Source organism: Desmodus rotundus, chromosome 5 (genome assembly GCF_022682495.2).
Source record: "Desmodus rotundus isolate HL8 chromosome 5, HLdesRot8A.1, whole genome shotgun sequence".
Taxonomy (NCBI): domain Eukaryota; kingdom Metazoa; phylum Chordata; class Mammalia; order Chiroptera; family Phyllostomidae; genus Desmodus; species Desmodus rotundus.
In genome coordinates this window covers 91,156,404-91,181,299 of record NC_071391.1, presented here as the reverse complement: position 1 = coordinate 91,181,299, position 24,896 = coordinate 91,156,404, and the positions used below count along the sequence as shown (strand labels likewise).

Sequence of the window (24,896 nt, the reverse complement as noted above, 5' to 3'; positions counted from 1 at the left end):
TCCTTGATGTCCCAAGCTTATTGATCTTGGGCTGTGGTTTATGTTGGCTGTGTGTATGTCTTTAGTTTTGGTTGATGTTGGGTCTTTGTTTGGTGGGTGCCTCCCACCAGCTGGCTATGTGAGGGTCAGTCTGTCCACCACCTCTTGTATTCTGTTGTGCAAGTGTGGGCAGGTTGTGTTGGAGCTTGTTCTTCGGTGTGTACAAGGTTTTGAGGCTTTTCTCTTGTTCTTGTTCAGTTGTTTGTTTTGAGTAATTTCTCCAGTATTTTAGTTGTATTTCGAGATAGTTCCTGGGTTGAGTTAGTGTGGCTTCCACTCCCTCCTTCACCTTCTTCTGTTCTTATCTGTTGGTGATTCTTTTGTTGGTGGGTTTCCTCTTCCCGGGTGGTATCTTTGTGTTCACAGCTTCTACCTACTCTTTTTTGTGATAGGTTGGAGGGGTTAGGCGAAATGGTCTAAAACAGCAGGAGTGTCTTCTATGATATTTAACATACCAGCCCTTACAGAAGAGATAGGAGATCCTTTGGATATGTGTAGCGTTAACTGTGATACTTCACCCACCTAGCCACTTTTTAGAAAGGGTTTTAATAAGATAAGACTCTTGTTGTGGTGGGGAAGGATTGTGAGTGAGTAGGATCTAGAAAGCTATGAGCTTGTGGGAGGTCAGATTACGAGGTAAAGTGAGAGTAAAGTGTGGAAAATAGGTGTAATGTGTGAGAGAATAGAGTTAGCCACACCATTAATATCGTTCAGGAAACAGTGAAGTGGGGTGAGATCTGGGATGGGTTCTGTGTAGTATTTACGATTGTACGAAACAGCTATTACTTACAATAGTAATTGAGCAGCAATCATATGACATAATCTATGTGATCTGGGTAACTGGAATAGGGAGTATATGTCCTAAAATAGTTTGCAATTGGAACACAAGTGAAGTGAAAGACAGTTAATTAACTATACACTGTGAATGAGAGAACAAGGGGAAACCAGTCAAACAATGCCAGTTAACCAGTCAAGGGTAGAAGTCTAAACAGAAAGAAGAGAGATGCAGAAATACTAATAAATTGAGTGATGTGAGAACAGTGAAAAAAATAGTAATAGAAATATATAATAACTTGCATATTCTCTGGGGTAAGAAAGTCATATTTGTTTCACTGTCTCAGCTGTTGGGATGCCGCCCCCTCTTTGGGTCCAACTCTGGTGTTTTTACAGTTCAAGGTTTTATTGTCTCACTTTTGGGGATTTATAAAAATAAAAGATGGAAGGAAGAAGAGATACAAAAGGCGAAAAAGAAGGCGTAGAACAAGAAAGAAGGAAAAAGAGGACGAACGTGTTAAAAGAAAGAAGAAAGTAAAAAATAATAATAAGGATGACTCCAAGATGGCAGCGAGATAGGTGGCAGCAGAGTTTACTTCCCCTCAGCACAAGTGAAACACTTAGCTGATCTGAGGAACAGAGCGAACAGCCATCGGTATTCCAGCATATATGAAGATCGGAGACCAAAGGTAGAGGACATTGAAAGATCTGACGGTAAGAAGAGTGCTTAAGGACAATAAGGTCCCTGGGACCTGCGCGGGGACTATGGTGGCTGAAGCCCCTGGCCCGGGCGCAGGGTCTACTGCAGGATTCTTGGGTGAGAGCCAGGCTGGGCTGTGTGAGTAGGCAGGTGCTTGTCTGAACCAGGGGGGCTTGAATAGGAAGAATTTCTCGAAAAGAAAAAGAGAAAATAGAGGCACTCACCAGCTAGTTAGACACCTCTCCACAGCAGCCGCTGTCTCTGGCGCCCCTCCCCGCTCAGCCAGTGGACTCTGATCGCAGGATAAGCAGCCCCAGCTCTCACCAGAAGCCCGGTTGCGCACACCCAGATTAGCGGTCTGGGGGCCTACAACTGAAACCCAAGCTGGGCACCCACACCTGAAACCTCGGGTGGGTGCACACCGGGAGCAGAGGCTAGCCAACCTACTCACAGGCCCAAGGCGGCAGACCCGCCGGCCGCGCGACCCAGGCCCAAAGCAGCAAGCAGATCGGCTGGTCAATGGCCTGGCCTAAAAGCACTGGTTCCGAACAACTCCTACCGAGACTCCGCGCACACAGCCCTGCAGGTCCTACAGGCTCTCTAGGACAAAGGCAGAACGCCCAGCAGAGGGGAGCTGCAGGGCTAGGGGAGACTGCATTCCCAGTAAGACTCGACCCTGTAGGGGCCTGAACTACCCCATAGCAGCACCGAGAGCCCCTAGCATCTAAGACAGCAAAGAGCAAGAAGGTGGAATGTGAGTTGTCCATAATTGGTGCAACTCAAGGACAGTAAAAGTGGTGAACTAAAGGTCTAGTGGGGAGCAGAAGGACCCTGAGGAACTGGACTGGAGGCTGAACAACAGCGAAGAGTGTGGCTCAGGAAGGGAGAAAAGTAAAACTAGTCCTTCCAACCACCCCCTCCCGTTCCACAGACAGGAAGACCAGCAGAACTAACCTGACCAGTTTAAAGCTAGCAGAAGACTTTTTTTTTTTTCCTCCTTTCCACCTGAATTCCTTCTTCCTTTCTGTCCTCCTTTCTTTTTTTATTCCTTCTTCCTTGCATCTTTTACCTTTTTTGTTCCTTCTTCCTGACTTCTTTTATTTATTGTCTTGTTTTAATTTTTGTTAAAATTCCTTCTTATTTTGGCTCCGATCTTTCTTTATTCCTTCTTCCTTCCTTCCTTTCCTTTTCTATTCCCTTTTTCCTTCCTTCCCCTCTCCTATTTTTTTTTTCTTTCCCCTTTCTCTTTTTCCCATAGGTGAGACAGTAAAACCTGGAGTGCTGAAAAGACCAGAGTTAGACCGAGTTAGACCCATAAACGTCAGCTCAACACCAGTGGGCACAGGAGATTAAGGAGACGGCACCACTGAGTTCCATTGTCATTCTACTTTAGAAGTTCATAGCAAAAACCCAGGGAGTCAGAATAGATCAATTTAAGAAGCAGAGGATAACAAGAAGAGTCTCACAAACAATGGGAAGACAAATAATCCCCAAATGAAAGGAAAGGAGGATACCTCAGAAAGAATGCTAACTGAAAGAGAGGCAAGTCAACTATCAGATACTGAGTTCAAAGCAGTGGTTATCAGGAAGATCACTGAGCTCACAGAGAAATACCAGAAACCAGAAGGAAGCTACAATGAACTCACTGCAAACTATATCAACATGAAAAAGGAAATAGAAACTATCAACAAGGGCCAAGAGGAAATGAAGAACACAATTTCTGAACTGAAGAACAAAGTAGAAGGAATCAAAAGCAGCCTTGATGAAGTAGAGGATCAGATCAGCGAGCTGGAGGACAAAAGTAGAAAAAAACACCCAGAATCAGCAAGAAAAGGAAAAGAGGCTCAGAGAGAATGAAGAGGGATTAAGAGAAATGCAGGACAACATGAAACGTAGTAATATCCGTATAATAGGCATGCAAGAAGGAGAAGAAGAAGAGCAAGGGATAGAAAACCTGTTTGAAAACGTAGTGATGGCAAATTTCCCTAATCTGATGAGAGAAAAAGTCACAAAAATCCAGTAAACACAGAAAGTCCCAAGCAAGAGGAACCCAAAGAGGCCCACAGCAAGACACATCATAATTGAAATGGCAAAATTCCAAGACAGAGAGGATCTTAAAGAGAGCAAGGGAGAAATAGGAAGTAACATACAAGGGAGCCCCAATAAGGTTAGCAACTGATTTCTCAATGGAAACACTTCAAGCCAGAAGAGAATTGCAAAAAATATCCCACATAATGAGAACCAGAGGCCTGCAACCAAGACTACTTTACCCAGCAAGGCTCTCAATCAAGATAGAAGGCCAAATAAAGAGTTTCCCAGACAAAGGAAGTCTAAATGAATACACCTCCACCAAACCAGCTCTGCAAGAGATGCTAAAGGGACTGCTTTAAGGAAAGGAAGGAGAAGAGAAAGAGAGAGGAGCACAGGTAGAAAAAAATGGCAATGAATAAATACCTATCGATAATAACCTTAAACGTAAATGGATTAAATGCTGCAATCAAAAGACATGGGATAGCTGAATGAATAAGAAAACATGACCCACACATATGCTGCCTACTAGAGACCCATCTCAGGACAAAAGACCTACACAGACTGAAAGGGAATGGCTGGAAACAAATTTTCCAATCAAAGGGGCAGGAAAAAAAAAAGCAGGGGTAGCAGTACTCATATCAGACAAAATAGACTTCAAAAGAAGGGGCATAAACAGAGACGCAGAAGGTCACTTCATAACACTCGAACAATCCTCCAAGAAGACATAAACATTGTAAATATATATGCCCCCAACATGGGAGCACCCAAATACATAAAGAAAATCTTGGAGAACTTCCAGAAAGATATTGACAGGAAGACAATTATAGTCAGGGCCTTTAACACGCCACTGTCAAAAATGGACAGATCTTCCAAACAAAATATCAGGAAGGATAGTGTGTCACTTAATAATACCCTAGATGAAATGGACTTAACTGATATATATAGAGTTTTTCATCCCAAAGAAGCAAAATACACTTTCTTTTCAAGTGTCCATGGAACATTTTCAAAGATAGACCACATGGTAGGACACAAAGCAAGCCTGAACAAATTCAAGAAAATTGACATCATATCAAGCATCTTCTCTGACCACAAGGGACTGAAACTAGAAACCAACCCCAAAGGAAAAAAACCCAAAACACTCAAAAACATGGAGACTGAATAGCATGCTATTAAACAATGAATGGGTCAAGAACGAGATTAGGGAAGAAATCAAAGAGTTTCTGGAAACAAATGAAAATGAACTCACAATAACCCAAAAGCTATGGGACACAGCAAAGGCAGTCCTGAGAGGGAAATTCATAGCAATACAGGCCAACCTTAAAAAGATAGAAACATTTCAAACAAACGACCTAACCCTGCACCTACAAGAACTCGAGGAACAACCACAAAGACAGCCCAGAGCAAGTAGAAGGAAGGAAATAACCAAGATCAGAGCAGAGTTAAATGACATAGAGGCTAAAAGCACAATTCTAAGGATCAAAGAATCCAGGAGCTAGTTCTTTGAAAAGATAAACTAAATTGACAAGCCTTTAAGTAGGCTCATCAAGAAGAAAAGAGAGAGGATCCAAATAAACAGAATTAGAAATGAAAGAGGAGAGATTACAACTGATACCACAGAAATACAAAGGATTGTAAGAAATTAGTATGAAGAACTGTATGCCAAGAGATATGAAAACCTAGGTGAAATGGACACATTTCTAGAAAAATAGAATCTTCCAAACTTTGAATGAAGAAGCAGAAGCCTGAACAGACGAATAACAGCAGATGAAATTGAAGCAGTCATCAAAAAACTCCCAACACACAAAAGCGCTGGACCAGATAGTTTCACAGGAGAATTCTACAAAGCATTTAGGAAGAGATAACCCCTATCCTTCACAGACTATTTGAAAAAATCCAAACTGATGGAAGACTCCCAAACTCTTTTGATGAAGCCAGCAGTATCCCAATCCCAAAATCAGATAAAGACACAACAAAGAAAGAAAACTTCAGGCCAGTATCGCTGATCAACATAGACGCTAAGATTCTCAACAAAATATTGGTAAACCGCATCCCGAAATACATTAAAAAGATCATGCACCATGACCAAGTGGGATTCATCCCAGGGATGCAAGGATGGTACAATATTCGCAAATCAATAAACATAATACATCACAGAAACAACAGGAAAGACAAAAATCACATAATCTTATCAATAGATGCAACAAAAAAAAGCATTTGACAAGGTACAGCACCCATTTCTGATAAAAACACCCAGCAAAGTGGGAATAGAGGGAGCATTCCTCAACATAATAAAGGCCATATATGAGAGTCCTACAGCCAACATCATACTCAATGGACAAAAACTTAGAGCTTTCCCACTAAGATCAGGAACAAGACAAGGATGCCCTCTCTCACCACTCCTATTCAACATAGTATTGGCAGTCCTAGCCACAGCAATCAGACAAGAAAAAGAAATAAAAAGCATCCAAATTGGAAAGGAGAAAATGAAACTGTCACTGTTTGCAGATGACATGATAGTGTACATGGAAAATCCTATGGACTCCACCAAAAAACTACTTGACCCAATAAATGAATTTGGCAAAACAGCAGCACACAAAGTCAATACTCAGAAATCAAGGGCATTCCTGTATACCAGCAACGAAACTTCAGAAACAGATATCAGGAAAAGAATCCCATTTGATATAGCAACAAGAAAAATAAAGTACCTAGGAATAAACATAACCAAGGAGGTAAAAGACCTGTACTCAGAAAACTACACAATATTGAGACAAATTAAGGAAGACACAAAGAAGTGGGAGCATTTACCATCTCATGGATTGGAAGAATTAACATCATCAAAATGGCCATACTACCCAAAGCAATTTATGGATTCAATGCAATCCCTATTAAAGTATCCATGACATATTTCACAGATATAGGCCAAACACTTCAGAAATTTATATGGAATCATCAATGACCCCAAATAGCTGCAGCAATTTTGAGAAAGAAGACGAAAGCAGGAGGGATCACAATACGTGATATCAAAGTGTATTACAAGGCCACTGTAATCAAAACAGCCTGTTACTGGCATAAAAACAGACACATTGACCAATGGAACAGAACAGAGAGCCCAGAAATAAACCCATGTCTTTATGGTCAACTCATATAAGACAAAGGAGGCAGGATCATAAAATGGAGCAAAAACAGCCTCTTCAATAGATGGTGTTGGGAGATCTGGACAGCTACGTGCAAAAAAAATGAAACTCGATCACCAACTTACGCCATACACGAAAATAAACTCAAGATGGATAAAACTTAAATATAAGTCGTAACACCATAAATGTCGTTGAGGAAAACATTGGCAGGAAAATCTCAGACATTCCACACAGCAACATCCTCACAGACACATCCCCTAAAGCAAGGGACTTAAAGGAAAGAATAAACAAATGGGACCTCATCAAATAAAAAGCTTCTGCATCAGAGAAAGAAGGAGCTTATACCCTTTGCAACAGCATGGATGGAACTGGAGAGCATTATGTTAAGTGAAATTAGCCAGACGGTGAGGGATAAATACCACATGATCTCACGTTTAACTGGAACATAATAAATAGAAGAAAAAAAGGAAACAAAATATAACCAGAGACATTGAAGTTAAGAACAATCTAACAATGGGCAGGGGGGAGTGAGGAGGGGACAGTGAGGAGAGGGGATTACAGGAACTACTTTAAAGGACACATGGACAAAATCAAGAGGTAGGGTGGACGTGGGGGAGGGGAGGTGGGTTTGGCTGGGGTGGGGTGGAGGGATGGGGAGAAAAGGCACACAACTGTAATTGAATAACAATAAAAAATTTTTAAAAAGATCTTCTGCATGGCTAAAGAAAACAGCATTAAAATAAAAAGCGAACCCACAGTATGGGAAAACATATTTGCCAATGATACCTCAGACTAGGGCCTGATCTCCAAAATATATAAAGAACTCACACAACTGCACTCCAGGATGACAAACAACCCAATTAAAAAATGGGCAAAGGACTTGAACAGACACTTCTCCAAGGAAGACATACAGAGGGCCCAGAGACATATGAAAAGATGCTCAGCATCACTAGCCATCAGAGAGATGCTAATTAAAACCACAATGAGGTACCATCTCACACCAGTCAGAGTGGCCAACATAAACAAATCCAGAAAGAAATGTTGGAGAGGATGCGGAGAAAAGGGAACCCTAGTGCACTGTTGGTGGGAATGCAGACTGGTGAGGCCATTGTGGAAAATAGTATGGAATTTCCTCAGAAAACTAAAAATGGAACTGCCCTTTGACCCAGCAGTTCTACTGCTGGGATAATACCCTAAGAACTCTGAAACACCATTCCAAAGGAACCTGTGCACCCCAATGTTCATAGCAGCACAATTTACAATAGCCATGTACTGGAAGCAACCTGAGTACCCATCAGCAAACAAGTGGATCCACAAACTATGGTATATTTACACAATGGAATTCTCGCAGATAGCGAAAGAAGGAGCTTATACCCTTTGCAACAGCATGGATGGAACTGGAGAGCATTATGTTAAGTGAAATAAGCCAGGCGGTGAGGGACAAATACCATATGACCTCACCTTTAACTAGAACTAAATAGAAGAAAAAAGGAAAAAATATATATAATCAGAGACAGTGAATTTATGAAGTATCTAACAACGGTCAGGGTGGAGTTGGGAGGGGACAGTGAAGAGGGGATTACAGGAACTACTATAAAGGACACATGGACAAAATCACGGGGGAAGGTGGATGTGGGGGAGAGGGGGGTTCAGCTGGGTTGGGGTGCTGGGATTGGGAGAAAAGGCACACAACTGTAATTGAATAACAGAAAATTAAAATTAAAAAATAAATATGTAGCTACTTCCAAAAAAAAAAAAAAGGAATTACTTAAAGAAAACAGAGAGAGAGAGGGGAAAAAAAAAAAACAAGCCTGCCGGTTTCAAACTGGCCAAGCCAGTTTTGCTGGTCTCTTTGGGTGAATTCAACTCAGGGGGCCTAACCTAGCTCTTCTCCATTCCTCGGGTAGCCTCAGGCCTAGCTCTCCAGTGTCCCCTGGACCCACAGTTTCAGGCACTCACCCTCCTCCGGGCTATGGGTGTGTGTGCGCGCAGGCCTTCTGTGATGCGTACTCTTCCTGCTACCTGTGGTCTCAGGTCCCTCCGAGGTGGGTACTCTCCCTGGTTGGTGCTTGTGGTCTGAGGCATCGTCCCCCACCTGAGGTGTACTTGGACTTTTTAAACTGGTCTGAGAAGGTTAGGGGTTTGCTCGCCCTCAAATATTTTGTAAAATTCTCCTGTGAAACCATCTGGTCTTTAGTGTGATGCGAGTTTTCTGATTAGTGCTTCTGTTTCACCAGCTGTTTTAGTCTGTTCAGGCTTTCTTCCTAACTCAGTTTTGGAAGGTTATGTTTTTCTAGATTTTGTCCATTTCTCCGAAATTTTCCAAATTTTTGGCATGTAGTTGTAGTAATTTCTTACTATTCTTTGTATCTGTGCGATATCAGTTATAATCTTTTTTTTTCCTTTCTGTTTTCCTTATTTGGGTCCTTTGTGTTTATTTTGTGGTGAGTCTGCCTAATGGCTGGTTGTTTTTGTTTATTTGTTCAAAGAACCAGTTCCTAGGTTTATTGATCCTTTGAATTGTTCTTTTTGTCTCTGTGTCATTTAATTCTGCTCTGATCTTGGTTATTTCTTTCCTTCCACTCACTCTGAGCTTTGTTGTTTTTCCTTCAGTTCTTGTAGAATGGAGGATTAGGTTTTTTATTTGTAATGTTTTTATCTTTTTTTAGGTCGGCCTGTATTGCTATGAACTTCCCTTTCGGGACTGTCTTTGCTGTGTCCCATAAACTCTGGACTGTTTTGTGTTCATTTTCATTTGTTTGCAGAAACTTTTTGATTTCTTCCTTGATCTCATTGTTAACGCTTCATTGTTTAATATCATGCTCTTCAGTGTCCACAAATTTGAGTGTTTTTGAGTTTTTTCCATGAGGTTGGTTTCTAGTATCAGGCGCTTGTCCAAGAAAATGCTTTATATGATTTCAATTTTTTTGCATTTGTACAGGCTGATTTTGTGTCCCATTTTGAAAATGTTTCATGTGCATTTGAAAAGAATATGTATTTTGCTTGTTTGAGATTAAAGGTTCTATATATACATATATATATATGTATGTATATATATACAGTTAAGTCCCTTTAATTGAGGGCATTGTTGAATGCCGCCATATCCTTGTTGATAATATGTTTGGAAGATCTGTCCATTTTTGACAGTGGCGTGATATAATCCCCTAGTATAATTATGTTGCTCTACGTCTTTCTTGAAGTCCTCCAATATTTTCCTTATTTAATTGGCTGCTCCTACGTTGGGTGCATGTGTGTTTATAATGTTTATGTGTTATTGATAAATTCTTCCCTTGAGTATTATGAAATGTCCTTCAGTGTTTCTTTTTATGGCCTTTGTTTTGAAGTCTGTTTTGTCTGATATAAGTGTAGCAATAGTTTTGTTTCCTGTCCATTTGTTTGGAATGTTTTTTTCAAACCCTTCACTTTCTGTCTGTGTAGATACTTTGTGCTGAGATGCGTCTCTTGTAGGCAGCATGCGTACGGGTCATGTTTTCTTATCCATTCAGCTACCTTGTGTCTTTTGATTGGAGCATTTAAGCCATTTACATTTAAGGTTATTATTGATAGATACTTACTAATTTTCCCCTCTTTGTACCTGTGTTCCCCTCTCTCACTCTTTTTCTTCCTTTTCTTAAAGCAGTCCTTTTAGCATATCTTGCAGTGCTGGTTTGGTGGAGTTCTATTCTTCGAGCCTTTTTTGTGTGCGACATTCCTTATTTCACCTTACATTTTATTTGAGAGCTTTGCTTGGTAGAGTAGTCTTGGTTTCAGGCCTTTGCTTTTCCTTACTTGGAATATTTCTTTCCATTGCCTTTTGGCTTGTAGTGTTTCTATTAAGAAATCAGCTGCTAGCCTAATGGGAGCTCCTCTGTATGTTACTTCTTGTTTCTCCCTTGTTGCTTTTACAATTCTTTGTCTTTGTCTTTAAAACTTGGCATTGTAATTATGATGTGTCTTGGAGTAGGCCTGTTTGGGTTCACCTTGATGGGGACTCTCTGTGCTTCACAAACCTATGTGGGTTTTTCCCCTCTCTGGGTTTCAAGTAGTTTTCTGTCAGTTTTTCACACAGATTTTCTGTCTGTTGGTCCTCTTCTCCTTCTGGTATTCCTGTGATTTGAATGTTGTTGTATTTCATGTTTTCTTAAGCGATCGTCATTTTCTTTGTTTTCTTCTTGTGGGGCTACTCTGTCTGGGTGTTTCTTTCCACCTTGTCTTCTAGCTTGATAATTCTGTCCCCTGCTTCATCCAATCTCCTTGTCATTCCTTCAAGGGTATTTTTTATTTCCAAAATTGCATTCTTCATTTCTTCCTTGTTTTTTTATTTCTGTTTCCTCTTTCATACTGTCGTAGTTCCCACTCAGTTCCTTGTAGTTTTCTGTAATTTCCATGAGCATCCTTATCACCATTATTTTGAATTCTATATCTAATCGGTTGCACACCTCCATTTCATTTAGGTCTTTTACTGGGGATTCTGACATGGCTTTCGATTATACATTCTTTCTTAGTCTCCCCATTTTAGGTGACTCTTCTTGTTTGTTTCTGCGATTCACAATGTTCTGCTTTGCCAGCTATGTTTGTAGGGTGAACTTCTGTGGTAGGACATCTGGGGGACTCAGTGGTATGGTCTCTTTGATTTCCTTTTGTGAATTCTCTATGGTTGACAGTTTTTCCGTTTGTACGTGCTCTCTTATTGTACTTGTGCTGTAGCTGTTGGTGGCTCCTTTGTTTGTGGGTTTCCCTCATCCATCATGTTTACTGGTGTTCTCAATTCCCACCTTGTCTTGTATGCTATTGTATTGGTGTTGGTTAACAAAGCAGTGTTTTCAAACAATCAAACCTACACCAGGACAAAGAAGGGGTACCACAGAGGTACTACATCAGCAGTCTCAATCTCAATTGAACTAATACTAATAAAGGTGAAAAGAGGTTGTGGATATTATAAGATGTGACAAGGGTCATATGAGACTGATTAAAGATGGGGATATTGTGTGGTAGGAGGGAGGAGAATTGATAAGAGTTAGGATGCAATGGAGGTGAAGAAAGGGAGATAACAAAATTTATGTGAGTAATACACAAAAGGGTAATGGGAACAATGTGGTAAGTAAATGGAAGAGTATACTGTAGAAGTTTGAAGTAAAGTTGGAAAGGTACTAGAACATTGGGAGCAAAATTGCAGAAAAATCACAGCAGGGTCAATAGCAATGACAGTTGAATGAAGTTTAATGAAGGTAGAACGGGAAAAAGAATACTGTAGAAAAGCAAAAAGTGAATGTGAGGTATCTACAATTAAAAAACATAACTCTGACAGGATAGGGGAACCCAGCTAATAAGAATAAGGAGTAAAGCTCAGGTTGAAAGAGGGGAAAAAGAAAGAAAAGAAAAAAAAAGAAAAAACAATGAAATAAAATTTGTACTCAACTGAGCCAGGGTAGTAAAAGGGCAAAGTGGACTAAGACAGCGGGAGAGTATTCTGTGGCATTTAAAGTACAAACAAGTAGTGAACAAATAGGAGTTTCTTTGGAGAAGTATAGCAATAACCATGATATTTCACTCAACTAGCCACTGTTTATGAAAGGTGAAGAAGAAATAAGACTCTCATTAGAAGGGAAAAAGGATGTGAGCTGCATTAAGAAAGAAAAGTGCTTATGTGAGTTTATATGAAGGAGAAATAGTGAGAGTACAGGATAGAAACTTGGCATAGTGTGAGTATGAGAGAAAGTTAACCACAACAGTAATAAAGCTCAGGAAGATGGTGAAATGGATTAAGACCAGGGAAGGATGCTGTGTGGGATTTGGTATATGATAAGAAATATATAACCTAAATAAAAAGTAAAAGAAAAGAGTAGTGTGTTATTGGAATATGTGTGAAGTGAAAAGAAGAAAAATTAAAATGCTGTATGAAAGGGAGAATAAAAAGTACAAATTAAACAGTAGGAAACAACAAACAAATCAAAGAAACAGAAAAATGAGTAAATAAACAGAAATATGAGAAATTAAAAACAAAAACCCTGTAAGCTGTGGAGGTGAGCAAAGTGAAGTTTGTCTCAGCTGTTGGGTTTGCCTTCTTTCTTCTTTCTGGATCCATCTCTGGTTTGCTCACAGCTCCAGTTCTCCTTGTCTTACTCTTGGGGGGGGAAAAAGGCCTTGTACTTATTTTAAACCAGCCAATCTGGTTTTGCAGGTCTTCTGGGATCCTGAAGGCAGAGTGAGGGCTGGGCTCCGTTTTATTTTTCCTTTCCTGTGGTTCTTTCTGGGCTACAATATTCACAGGTGTCAAGTTTCCATCCCAGGCTCTCATAGCACTGTGAGGTTTGCACTATTTTTGCCAGGCCACTGCCAATAATACATCTGGTTTTGCAACCCTTGATGGGTCCATGAGGTGCACTGAATGGGACAAAGTTGTGCGCCCCCCCCCCTACAATTAGCCTGGCTGCTGTGCCCGCGGGAGGTTCCTGCATGAGGGCTCAGTTCCTCTATTGAATGAAGTCTCTCTGCGCACCACTGCCTCTCCAAGTCTCTGCTGCCCCAGTTTCATCAATCTCTGAGGCACCCTGAGTGGGAACAAATCACACCCCCATTTCTCCCTCTTCGCTAGCCCAGGCACTGCACTCATGAAGTCCCTGCACAGTAGCTGAGATTCTCTTTTGAGAAAAAGTCCCCTTGTTGCAGCCTGTTGCTCCTAACAAGTGCCTGCTTTCCATGCATTCCAACTCACTGACCAGTCCAGACTCTGTCTGGGTCATGGCCTGTTGAGGTCCCTCTCTTCTCCCAGCTCCAAGTGCCACCCAGCTCCCCAATTTCTGTCCCAGACAGTGACCACTGCCCCAGTAGGGGTCCACTGCGGGTTTTATGTCACTTAACTGCCTTTTTATCCCCCCAGCGTCTTTTCTGTCTTTTCCTGTCCAGGTCTCTCTTGGCTTAGGTCTGAGACTTCCCCACTTTGGGAGGGGATGGAGCTGCTAGGTTGCTATCACTGACACAGCTCTTCAGTGCTTCTGCTGCAGCCCCAGTCTCAGGAGCAAGGCCACGTGGCCTTCCTGTTTTCCTACAAAATCCCCTTACCACTTGAGGTTTTTAAGTGTCTTCTTCAATCTTTGGCCTCCAAACTTCATAACCCACTTGCAGTATGTTAGGAGAAAGGGTGCCATTGTGTAGTGTCAGTTTCCCAAAGAATCATCTCTCCATTTGATCGGCCTCTTTTCATCCAAAGGGCCCCAAACCACTACCCTAATTGTCTTATAATGATCTTTTTGCAGTTAGTTTATTTGAACCAGGATTTAATAAACATTTTCAACCTTTGGTTGGTAAATCTCTGAATTTATAATAGTTCCCTCTTCTTTTTCATTTCCATTTTTTGTTAAAGAAGCTGGATCATATATCCAGTAATTGTATTTTCATGGTGTTATTTAACATGTTCCTTCATGTATATTTTCTGAAAATTGATAGTGAGATGGAGTCTTGATCAGAATAAGGTTTGAGAGTTGTTTGTCAAGAACAATTCATGGGTGGTACTGTATACACCCTACTACATCACATCAGGTGGTAAATATCTGGCGGGGGACTTTTAAGTTTGTTTAAGGTGTTCAGGTGATACCAGCATGATTCCTTCATTATAAAGTTCTCTGTTAAGCTTTTATGTCATGTTTTTACCTGCCATTGATGGTCAGAATGCCTGCATCCATGATTTAATTAATTGTTTCAAAATGATATTGTTTTGTCATTTCTTCTGTATATTAGGTGGAATTATTTTGTAAGGAATAATTTTTCCATATTACAGTAGTTTTTAGATTATCATAAAATACAGCTTAAATAGGGAATGTGGGATAAATGCTTGATTCTTTTCCTTTATGTATCTGTTTTCAGAAGAGTTGGTAGCCTACGAAACTCCAAAGGTCACCAATATAGGGATGTGTATGTACACTACCACATGTCTATGATATTTTGAATTCATAGATTTTAACATATTGCTTACTGTGTTTCAGTCCATTGCAATCATTATTCTTTTTATTGCTTAAATTGTTCCTTTTTTGGCCAGTAGAGTCTCCTCAAATTGTCTTCTGTATTCTTTTGACAAGACTTACCAGTAGCTTTGGTAGCTTTACTGTTTTCTCTGTCTTGTGGTATTTTGGTATATGTATAGGTAGCATGTATCTTTACTATTTGCATTCACACAAAAATCTCTTGTGCCTGATCTTCAGCTGCTCTGAAGAATGATTCCCATTGCTTTAGGGTATTTTTCATCCCCCAGAAGTGAAGTTCTGCATATCAGATAGTTCATATTTTATATTAGGTCATTACAAACATAACCACATAAATTTTATAAAAATCCATACATCAGTTTCACATGAGGTAGCAGAGGCAAAATAGAAGCTTAATTTCATTCATATAAATAGTCCAATATGCTTTTAACTTGGATAAAAAGAATAGTTTGGGGCAGGGGGAGTTAACAGAGATGGATAAAGATAGAGATTGATTTTGACATAATGAATTTGAGATATGTAATATCTACTTACAGGTATTTGGTAGAAATATGTCCTCAGGACTGGAGTTGTAGTAAAATTATTCTATTGGTTCTATATTATTTTATCACTGTAAAAGCTGAGAGAATAATTGATCTGCTAAAGTCAGGAACAAAATAGCAGAGCCAGGTATTATACGAAAGATATTTAGTAGTCTTAAATATATATATGAAGTTCAGAAGATTATTTTTCCACACACTTTTTTTTTTTTTTTTTTTTTTTTTTTTTGGTGAGCCTGTTGAAATGAACTGAATATCTTTTTTTTTTTTTTTAAATAGAGTCCTAAGAGTGGCCAGAAAGAGAAGATTTATCTAGAGGAAAACCTAGAGAAAAATGAAGTAATTCAGGACACTGTGAGTGTGAAATCTATAAAGAGATAGCATTTTCCTTATACTTAAAGTGACAGACATATCTGCTATTTATATATTATTTTGAGAGCAAGCTTAAGCTTTCAAGGAACTTAGTAAAATTTTTGATAAATGGAGAGCTACTACATAGTATTATTAGGTGGTTTAATTTTTTCATAAAATATACATAACATAAAATTTACCACTTAATTATTTTTAAGTATACAGTTCATTGGCATTAAGTTACATTCATGTTGTGCAGCCATTATAGCATTCATCTCTAAAATTTTTTCATCTTTTTACAACTAAGACTTGGTACGCATTAAATACTAACTCCAGATTATCCTCTCCCTCAGAGCATCTGGCAAACTACCATTCCACTTTCTGTCTATGAATTTGACTACCCTAGAAACCTCATATGAGTAGAATTGTATAATATTTGTCCTTTTGTTGACCAGCCTGTTTCACTTAGCATAATGTCTTTAACGTCCATCCATGTTGTAGCATGTGTCAGAATTTTCTTCCTTTTTAAAGCTGAATAATAATCCATCATATGTATATGCCACATTTTTTTTATCCATTCATTTATCAGTGAATGCTTTGTTTCTATCTTTTGGGTGTTATGAATAATGCTACTATGTACATGACTATACAGATCTGTTCAAGTTCTTTCAGTTCTTTTGGGTGTATACTTAGAAGAGGAAATATACTTTTAGCATTTTGATTTTATTATTTTAATTAGAATTATATAAAGCTTTATAGTAAAAAGCTTAATATCATGCTATGATACACTGTTTATTGGAACATATAGAAAAATCAGGGAAGTTAAATCAGCTATAAGATCAAAGGTTGTCTAACTACTACTGTTGTGTATGCCTTTTTATTGTTTCACAGTTGATTTTTTTTCTTAAATTATTAAAATGTTCGGTTTTAAAAACTAATTTTTTTCCACAATGGAATACTACCCAGCTATAAAGATGAGTAAAACTTTACTCTTTCAACAGCATGGATGGACCTGAAGAACATTATGCTACGGGAAATAAGCCAGTCAGAGAAAGACATATACCATATGATTTCACTCATATGTGGAATCTAATGAACAAACTGAACTAACAAGCAAAATAGAGATAGACTTATACATGGAGAGCAGGGTGACAGCTCTGGGGTGGGGTTTGGGGTCGGGTGGGGAGAAGCAAAAAAGAAAAAGAACTCATGGACAGTGACAACAGTGTAGTGATTGCAGGGCGGGTAAAAGTAGGACAGGGCATAAGGGGGACAAATGGTAATGGAAAAAATACAATAAAAATAAATTAAAAATTAAAATACATGTGTTTCTGAAAATATTAGTAAAAAAGGCCAAATCAAGTTTAAGAGATGCAAATACATAGTGTTGGAACAACATTTAAGGAGGAAAAACAACAGTTACATATTACTTACTTAATTTATAATTTGTTGGATCCGTTTAATTTGCAAATGAGTCCCAAATGATTATAGCCTCACTCTCTTTGCTCAGCTACAGACAGATCTTACATGTTCAACTGCTGCCAGATTTAAGCCAAACTCATTCTTTTCTAATTTTTCCAAATTTTATTTCTCTTGATGCTCTTGTGGTCTCTGATTTTGGTATTTGTGGTCTTCGGACATCCTGTATTTTTTACAGTATACATTAATGCCTCTACACTGCCTTTTACATGCTGATTTTACTCTGTGAGTTGGCAAATGGATGATCTGTTGCATGGAGTGAGATCTGTTCATTTATTTTTGTAATTTTTGTCATCTGCTTCTATCGTAGTTTTTTATGTGATTACTTCAAATTTTATTTTGCATTGTGCCAAATGATTTTCGACCAGGAGTGATTTTTTTTTTTGCCCCTGGGGACATTTGGCAGTGTTTGGAAACATGTTTGACTGTTACGACTGAGAGCCTGTTACTGGCATTTAGTGGATGGGTAGAAGGCAAGGATGCTGCTAAATACCTTACAGTGCACAGGACAGCTCCCTCAACAAAGAATTATCTGACCCAAAATATCAACAGTGCCAGGGTTGGAAAACCTTGCATTATGCAAATCCAAAAAAGAATTAAAAATGAAAAATAGGGTTTGGTGATGGTTTTCAATATATATGTGATATTAATAGAAATCTTTGTATTAACCTCTACTAACTTTGTCTTATCACTTCTACTCTCATTTTTCTGTTGTCCTGTTGCCTTCACTCACTTTTTAAAATCTAAGTTTTTAAAATAAGCTAATTTTTTTCTTTCCGTAACAAGGTTAGGTTTGTATGACATAATAAATGAAGTCTACAGAGAGTGATTAGAATCAGAAAACCAAGGGTATAGTGAGCAAAGAATGTTTTTTATTTCTAGGGGAAACATTATTTTCCCCACAAGAAAAAAAAAATTACTATAGTAGTTTTCTTTGCTACAGTGGTTCATGGCCTTGAAATTTGATAACCACTTCTTTGAAAATAAAGTGCATAAAGGAAATGAATAGAAAGAAATCCTACCTGTTTAGTGAACCACATCTTTTGATGGTTTCACTTTATCCTGTCTCTGAATTTGATGACTAGATAATTTTTCCATTTCTTTTCTCTGAATATTACCAGGACACTCAATCACTTATCGGAAGTCCCTCAACCCATACAGCACCTCATATTATTGGAGCAGAGGATGATGATTTTGGTACCGAACATGAACAGGTGATATTTTTTCTAAAAACCCATTAGTTTTTTGAGAGTTTTGATTGTTGTAAAAATGAACACTTTTGGGAGATTGACATTAAATTGTTAAGGATTCGAAGCTAAATTTTAGAACTAAGATTAATCGGTTAGTTGCATGGGTTAGTTGCTTATTTTAGCTTTAAACGATAGAAATGACTTTGCTTTTAAAACTAATAAGAAGTCATTAATTATACCTAAGTACTTCATTTGGATTAAGGGAGGTGTTACTGTAAAGTTTTTTTATTTTATTTGAAATTCTGGTTGTTTATTGATAGCATATAGGAATATGATAGGCTTGATTCTTGCCTTTGGTACTTCCAGGAGCTTTTTAAAAAAGTTTTTGGGATTTTCTACATAGACAACCATGTTGTGAATGATTAGAGACAATGCTTTTTTGTTTCTAGTTTATCTTTTATTATTGCACTGATTAAGATTTCCATATGAGGTTGAATTGGATTGGGGAGGCAGAACATCTTTGGTTTATTACTGATCTTAGGAAGAAAGATTAGTCTTTCATCATAAAGTATAATAAAGTTAGCTGTAGCTTTTTTGTAGATACTTTTTATTATAGGTTAAGAAAGTTTCCTTCTTTACCTAGTTTGTTAAAAAGTTTTTTATCATGAATGAATACTGAATTTTATTGAATGAGATGATTATAATAGTCTCCTAATATGATAAATTACATGGGTTGATATTAGCATGTTGAGTCAGTTTTAGATTCTGGGGATATACCCTAACTGGTCATAATGTATTTTTCTTTTTATGTGTGGCTGTATTCCATTTGCTATTATTTTGCTGAGGACTTTTGTGTCTATGTTTATGGGGAATATTGGTGTATAGTTTTTTGTTTTTTCTTTTTTGATAATTATTTTGTTTGGTTTTGATAGTGGGGTAGTGCTAGCCTTTTTGAATTAATTAAGAAGTGTTACCTCCTGTATTTTCTGAAAGAGATGGTGTAGAATCAGTATCGTTTGTTTAGATCAACTTTATTCTCACCCTTATTTAAAAGTGAAAAATTATATGAAAATTGTGAGTCTAGTTACCTCTATTATAACTATTACTGTTTTCTATTTTCAATGTAGTTAGGGAATATACAAGTATTCTAGGTGGTGTCTTACTTAAAATCATACAATTCCATTTTCTACCACAATTTCTACAATTAGCCCAAAAGAAAAGGAAAATGGCTATTTCATTATTGGGCAAAAAGCCTTTCATTACAGTATTAGAAGTGTTGTTAGTTTTTTGCATACTGATTTATAGATATCTCAGCTCCTTGATAATCATCTTCTAAACTTGAATTCTCCCAAGATGGACATTCTTCCATCCTATTTCCAAGAGTTTATTTATTTCAGAGGAAGAGATTCTATAGCCTCTGTTGCTAATACATTCTAGTGAAATATTTTAAATCTTGAATTTTGGGGGGTAGATCGAAGTAAAATTTTGATATCTTTGAGCATTTGTGATGGAGTTATTGACATATAATTATTTCTTTTTCTAGATCAATGGGCAGTGCAGCTGTTTCCAGAGCATTGAACTGCTAAAATCTCGCCCCGCTCACTTAGCTGTATTTTTACATCATGTAGTTTCACAGTTTGACCCTGCGACATTGGTAATATATTTTACAATTTAGCCAATTTAGGGTTCTTTCATTGATTCATAAACCATAAAACTTTTCACTTATGCAAGATAACTGGACACACTTCTTTCAGTTTTCTAAACATATAAGGATAAACACGAAAGATACTTAAAATGTTGTTTTTTAACACTTCATTATATAATAGTCACTAGACTGTTTGTGGTGACTTACCTGTTCCAAACATTTATACTTTATGAGAATCTAACAGATTATGTTTTTTTTTTAATTTCTCACTTTATCTTTTCTATTTCTTCTTTACTACAGCTTTGTTATCTCTATTCAGACCTTTATAAACAGACCAATTCCAAGGAGACTCGTCGTGTCTTCCTTGAGTTTCATCAGTTCTTCCTGGATCGATCTGCAGTAAGTTACCAAGATAATATTAAACTCTTTGCTGTAGTACATTGAATAATTGGCCTCCTACTTCCAGGTTCCACTCCCATGTTTTTGGGCTTTATTGTGCTTTGTGAGCTCTGTATTATATGTCAGTTAGTGATTACACTTGACTGTTATTTTTAATCATTTAAATTAGTTATGGGCATATGAATTGTCAAAGTAGGTATTAGGAGATAGGCATGTATACATGTATATTTGGGTTTATACATATTTATGGTTAGGATGAGGGAGTAAAAAGAGAACACAAATGATACATATTTATATATTAGGATCCAAAAGGTAATACTTGGATAATTGAACTCTGGTTGGCCTTTTTGAAGTTTGTAGGTAAAAGTGGTAGAAAAGATCTTATTCACATAAATGATAGTAAATGATAATAGTGTTTTATTTTACCAATCAAAATGTTAATAGATTTTTAAACTAAGATTTTTGTTATTAGCTTTGCCGTCATGTAAATAAGAGTTTAGCCCTTAATGCTTCCTGGATAATCGTAGTGCGTGTCCTTAGTTCTTTCATATTTGTAGTTCTCCCAGGTGAGTGTTTCATATCTCTATTCTCCTAAAACTTCCATCAGTTCCTCTCTTATCTTTTTCTCAGCTGATGACATGGTTTTTCTTTGAGAAATTTAAAATATAATACTATACAGAAGAGAACTTCTACAGATACATCACCTACCTTCATCATACCATGTGTATTATGTCTCTTTATATTTACTCAAAGAGGCTATTTAAATGATATCCCATTTTATCCTGCATCATCAGTTTTTGTTTTTTTGTTGAATCATTTACATTAGCATGCATTGTTAGTTCTATCTTAAAGCAAATGAACACACACACACAAACATTTTGGCCCTATCTCTTTGTCCAGATCCCCACTTTCTTTGTATTCCTTTACAAGTTGCCTACACACTGCTGAAAATAATTACCTTCTCATTGAGACCTTCCCTGACCAACCTATTTAAAATTTGATCCCCTTCACTTCATGTTATCTTTCTTATTATTTTTTTCTACAGAACTTTATTTATTTTGTTTGTGTTCCTACTCTTCCCTGAACATATGCTTCATCAGGGCAGATATTTTTATTCTGTCTATTCACTGCTGTTTCCCCAATATTAATAAATTCTGGTTGCTGACCATTGTGGCTCGGTTGGTTGGAGCCTGATCCCATGCACTGAAAGGTTGTGGGTTCGATTCCTGGTCAGGGTACTTACCTAGGTTTCGGGTTCAATCCCTGATCAGTGTGTACAGGAGGCCACCAATTGATGTTTCTTTCTCTCTCTCTCTCTTTTCCTCAGGTAAGGATTAGGGGAAAAAATCCTAGCATAGAGTAGTCACTTACATTTTTTTATTTTTCCATTTTTTTTTTTTTACTAGATGGTATGACATAGGTGCATACCTACATTTTATTTTGCCACATACATGCACTAAAACAAACAAAAAGTTATGTATGGTAATAATAAAATTATGGAATGGAATTATGGAATAAAATGATTGTGGACAGAATTGATCCATAAATTGATATTTGGACCATTAGACAGAGTTTTCCCTGGATTTTTGGACTTTGCCTTTTGCTCACCATGCATAATGTAAATGTTCATTTTCAAAATCTGAGAAGTAAAATATGATGGACTGGATTCATAAGCACAACAAATTTCAACTACGATAAAAATATCTTAGATGGGTTCCGGTCAAGATAAAGGTGTAGGCAGAAACACTTCTCTTCCTTGTGAGGGGAACTTTGGCCAGTGAGGTTCCCCGGGCCACAGCAGATGAGAATAAAGAGTCGTCCCGGACACAATCTTACTGCTCCAGCAGGAAAAGGGGTGGCGATTCCCTCTAGTGGAGAATGCCCTGAGCCCTTCTCTGACACCGCTTTTGTTAGGGTTGGGAAGTGCAGGAGGATACAGCACACATGCATAGCTTATTGATCAATGTCCAAGAGGCTACAGTCATAAAAAACTAACAGTATTTATAGTTAACAATGAAAGAAACATAGAAATCTTTTCAGATTGGGGTCTGAGAGACATGCAGGTGCCAGATGGCTGTAAAGGCGTGTACCATGAAATAGGGGGTTTCGCTCCTTATGCCTTGAACTAAAACATCTGGGTTATACTGACAGGGCTTATTGCTGAGCAGAGCCAGCTTCAAAGGACAAAAATGTCCATTTTAGGCCTGATTCCCATGGGACCCTCAGTGTTAGAATCAAGTCATACCTGCCACCTGTGTTATGACCTGGTTTTCCAGGGAGACATAGCAGCCCCTTTCAGAGCTTGCTCTCAAGGAGCTACAGTCTCCGAAACCACACAGAGTGGTCCCCAACATCCTCATACAACCAAGAGAAGGATAACACCAATTTAAAAACAAAGAACAACCAGAATCGCCAGAAAATCAGACTGCATGGAAGTCTAGCAACCAAGGAGTTAACCATATTTTTCAGACTATAAGATGCACTTTTTTCCCCCAAATTTGGGAGGAAAGGGGGGTGCACCTTATAGTCCGAATGTAGCTTACCTGGCTTGTGGGGCGGGGTGGGGGGTGTGGAGCGGGGTTTTTTATTCCTATTTTTTTCCACTAAAACCTAGGAACGTCTTATGGTCCGGTGCGTCTTACAGTCCACAAAATACAGTAAACATTCATCCAGACTGGTAGGAGGGACAGAGATGGGGGCAGAGAGGACACATGGCAAGGCAAGGTGATGGACCATGTGAACGATCCCACATTCGCACGTGGATAAGCCAGGAGGAACAACTGGGGAGCAAGAGACTGTGAAACCAGGGGTTCAGCATGGGGAAACTAAAGACTCAAAACCCCAGGCTGTAAAAATCTGTGGGGATTGCAGTGGTGGGGGAAACTCCCAGTCTCACACAAGAGTCTGTTGGAGAGCCCCACAGAAACCTAAAATGTACACAAACCCACCCACCTGCGAATCAGCACATGAAAGGGCACTACTTGTGGGAAGCAAGGGAAGTAACAGAAAGTGAGACAAAAGCCAAGCAAGCAGCATTGCTGCCTCTCTGACTCCTCCCCCACAAACAGTGCCACAACACAGCAAAGAGGTTGCCCCGCCCTGGCAAATACTTAAGGCTCCACCCCTTTCCAGGTAACAGATGCAACAAGACAAAGAAATATGGCCCAATTGAAAGAACAAATTAAAACTCCAGAAAAAGAACTAAGTGATGAGAAGATAGACAACCTATCTGATGCAGAGTTCAGAACACTGGTAATCAGGATGCTCACAGAAATTATTGAGCTGGGTTGCAAAATGAAGGAAGAAATGAAGATTATGAAAAGTGAAATAAAGGAAAATACAGGGAACCAGCAATGAAGGGAAGGAAACTGGGGCTTAAATCAACAATTTGGAACACAAGGAAGAAGTGAACATCCAACTGGAACAGAATGAAGAAATAAAAATTCAAAAAAAAAATGAGGAAAGGCTTAGGGACCTCTGGGACAACTTTAAACGTTCCAACATCCAAATCATGGGGATGCCAGAAGGAGAAGAGGGAGAGTAAGAAATTGAAAACTTATTTGAAAACATAATGAAGGGAAACTTACCCAATCTGGTGAAGGAAATAGATTTCCAGGAAGCCCAGAGAGTCCCAAAGAAGGTGGACCCAAGGAGGAAGACACCAAGACACATCATAATTATACTACCCAAGATTAAAGATAAGGAGAGAATCTTAAAAGCAGTAGAAGGAAAGTAGACAGTTACTACAAAGGAGTTCCCATAAGGCTATTAGCTAACTTCTCAAAAAAAAAAAACCTTGCAGGCAAGAAGGGGCTGGAAAGAAGTATTTGAAGTCGTAATGCAATGACCTACATCCAAGATTACTCTATCCAGCAGAGTTTTCATTTAGAATGGAAGGGCAGATAAAGTGCTTCCCAGATAAGGTCAACTTAAAGGAGTTCATCATCACCAAGCCCTTATCATATGAAATGTTAAAGGGACTTATCTAAGCAAAGAAGAAGATCAAAAATATGAACGTAAAATGACTACAAACTCACAACTATCAACAATTGAACCTAAAAAACAAAAACCAAAACGAACTAAGCAAATTAGAAGAGGAACAGAATCACAGAAATGGAGATCAAACGGAGGGTTATCGTGGGGAGAGGGAAAGAGACAATAGGGTGAAAAGGTACAGAGAATAAGAAGCATAATAGGTAGGTACAAAGTAGACGGGGGGGAGGTGTTAAGAGTAGTATGGGAAATGGAGAATCCAAAGAAGTTACATGTACAACACATGGACATGAACTAAGGATGGTGGGGGAATGCTGGGAGGTGCGAGGGTACAGGGAGGAGGGGAATAAAAGGGAGAAACAAATTGCGACAACTGTAATAGCATAATCAATAAAATATACTTTAAAAATATCTTAGTCAATACAGCATATTTTTCTTAAAAGTTTCTTGCCAGGAACTTCCCAGACTATTTAGAATATGAAATGATGAAATGTCAAACATACCTACAGTTTTTGCACACTGATGGTAGATAAGTGAATGGTATCTTGATGAAAAATAAGAAAACCTGGCAGAATCACTGTTCTTAAATAATAAATGAAATAGTACTTGAGAATTAGAAACCAGTTGGTCAATTTTCATGCTT

At 38.4% G+C, this 24,896-nt stretch overlaps 1 protein-coding gene across 9 annotated transcripts in view; it reads left to right on the top strand.

Moving 5' to 3' along the window:
* ARHGEF12 (Rho guanine nucleotide exchange factor 12) overlaps positions 1 to 24,896 on the top strand; it is a 278,370-nt gene that overhangs the window by 164,088 nt on the left and 89,386 nt on the right. For 7 of the 9 annotated variants that reach the window (XM_024569579.4, XM_024569576.4, XM_024569577.4 and 4 more), the window contains 4 exons: positions 15,476 to 15,550; positions 18,148 to 18,240; positions 19,760 to 19,870; positions 20,162 to 20,260. In XM_024569579.4, the coding sequence (XP_024425347.2) occupies positions 15,476 to 15,550; positions 18,148 to 18,240; positions 19,760 to 19,870; positions 20,162 to 20,260 (378 nt within the window). The remainder of the gene's footprint in view (positions 1 to 15,475; positions 15,551 to 18,147; positions 18,241 to 19,759; positions 19,871 to 20,161; positions 20,261 to 24,896) is intronic. The other 2 variants (XM_024569580.4, XM_024569578.4) reach the window with 1 other exon arrangement.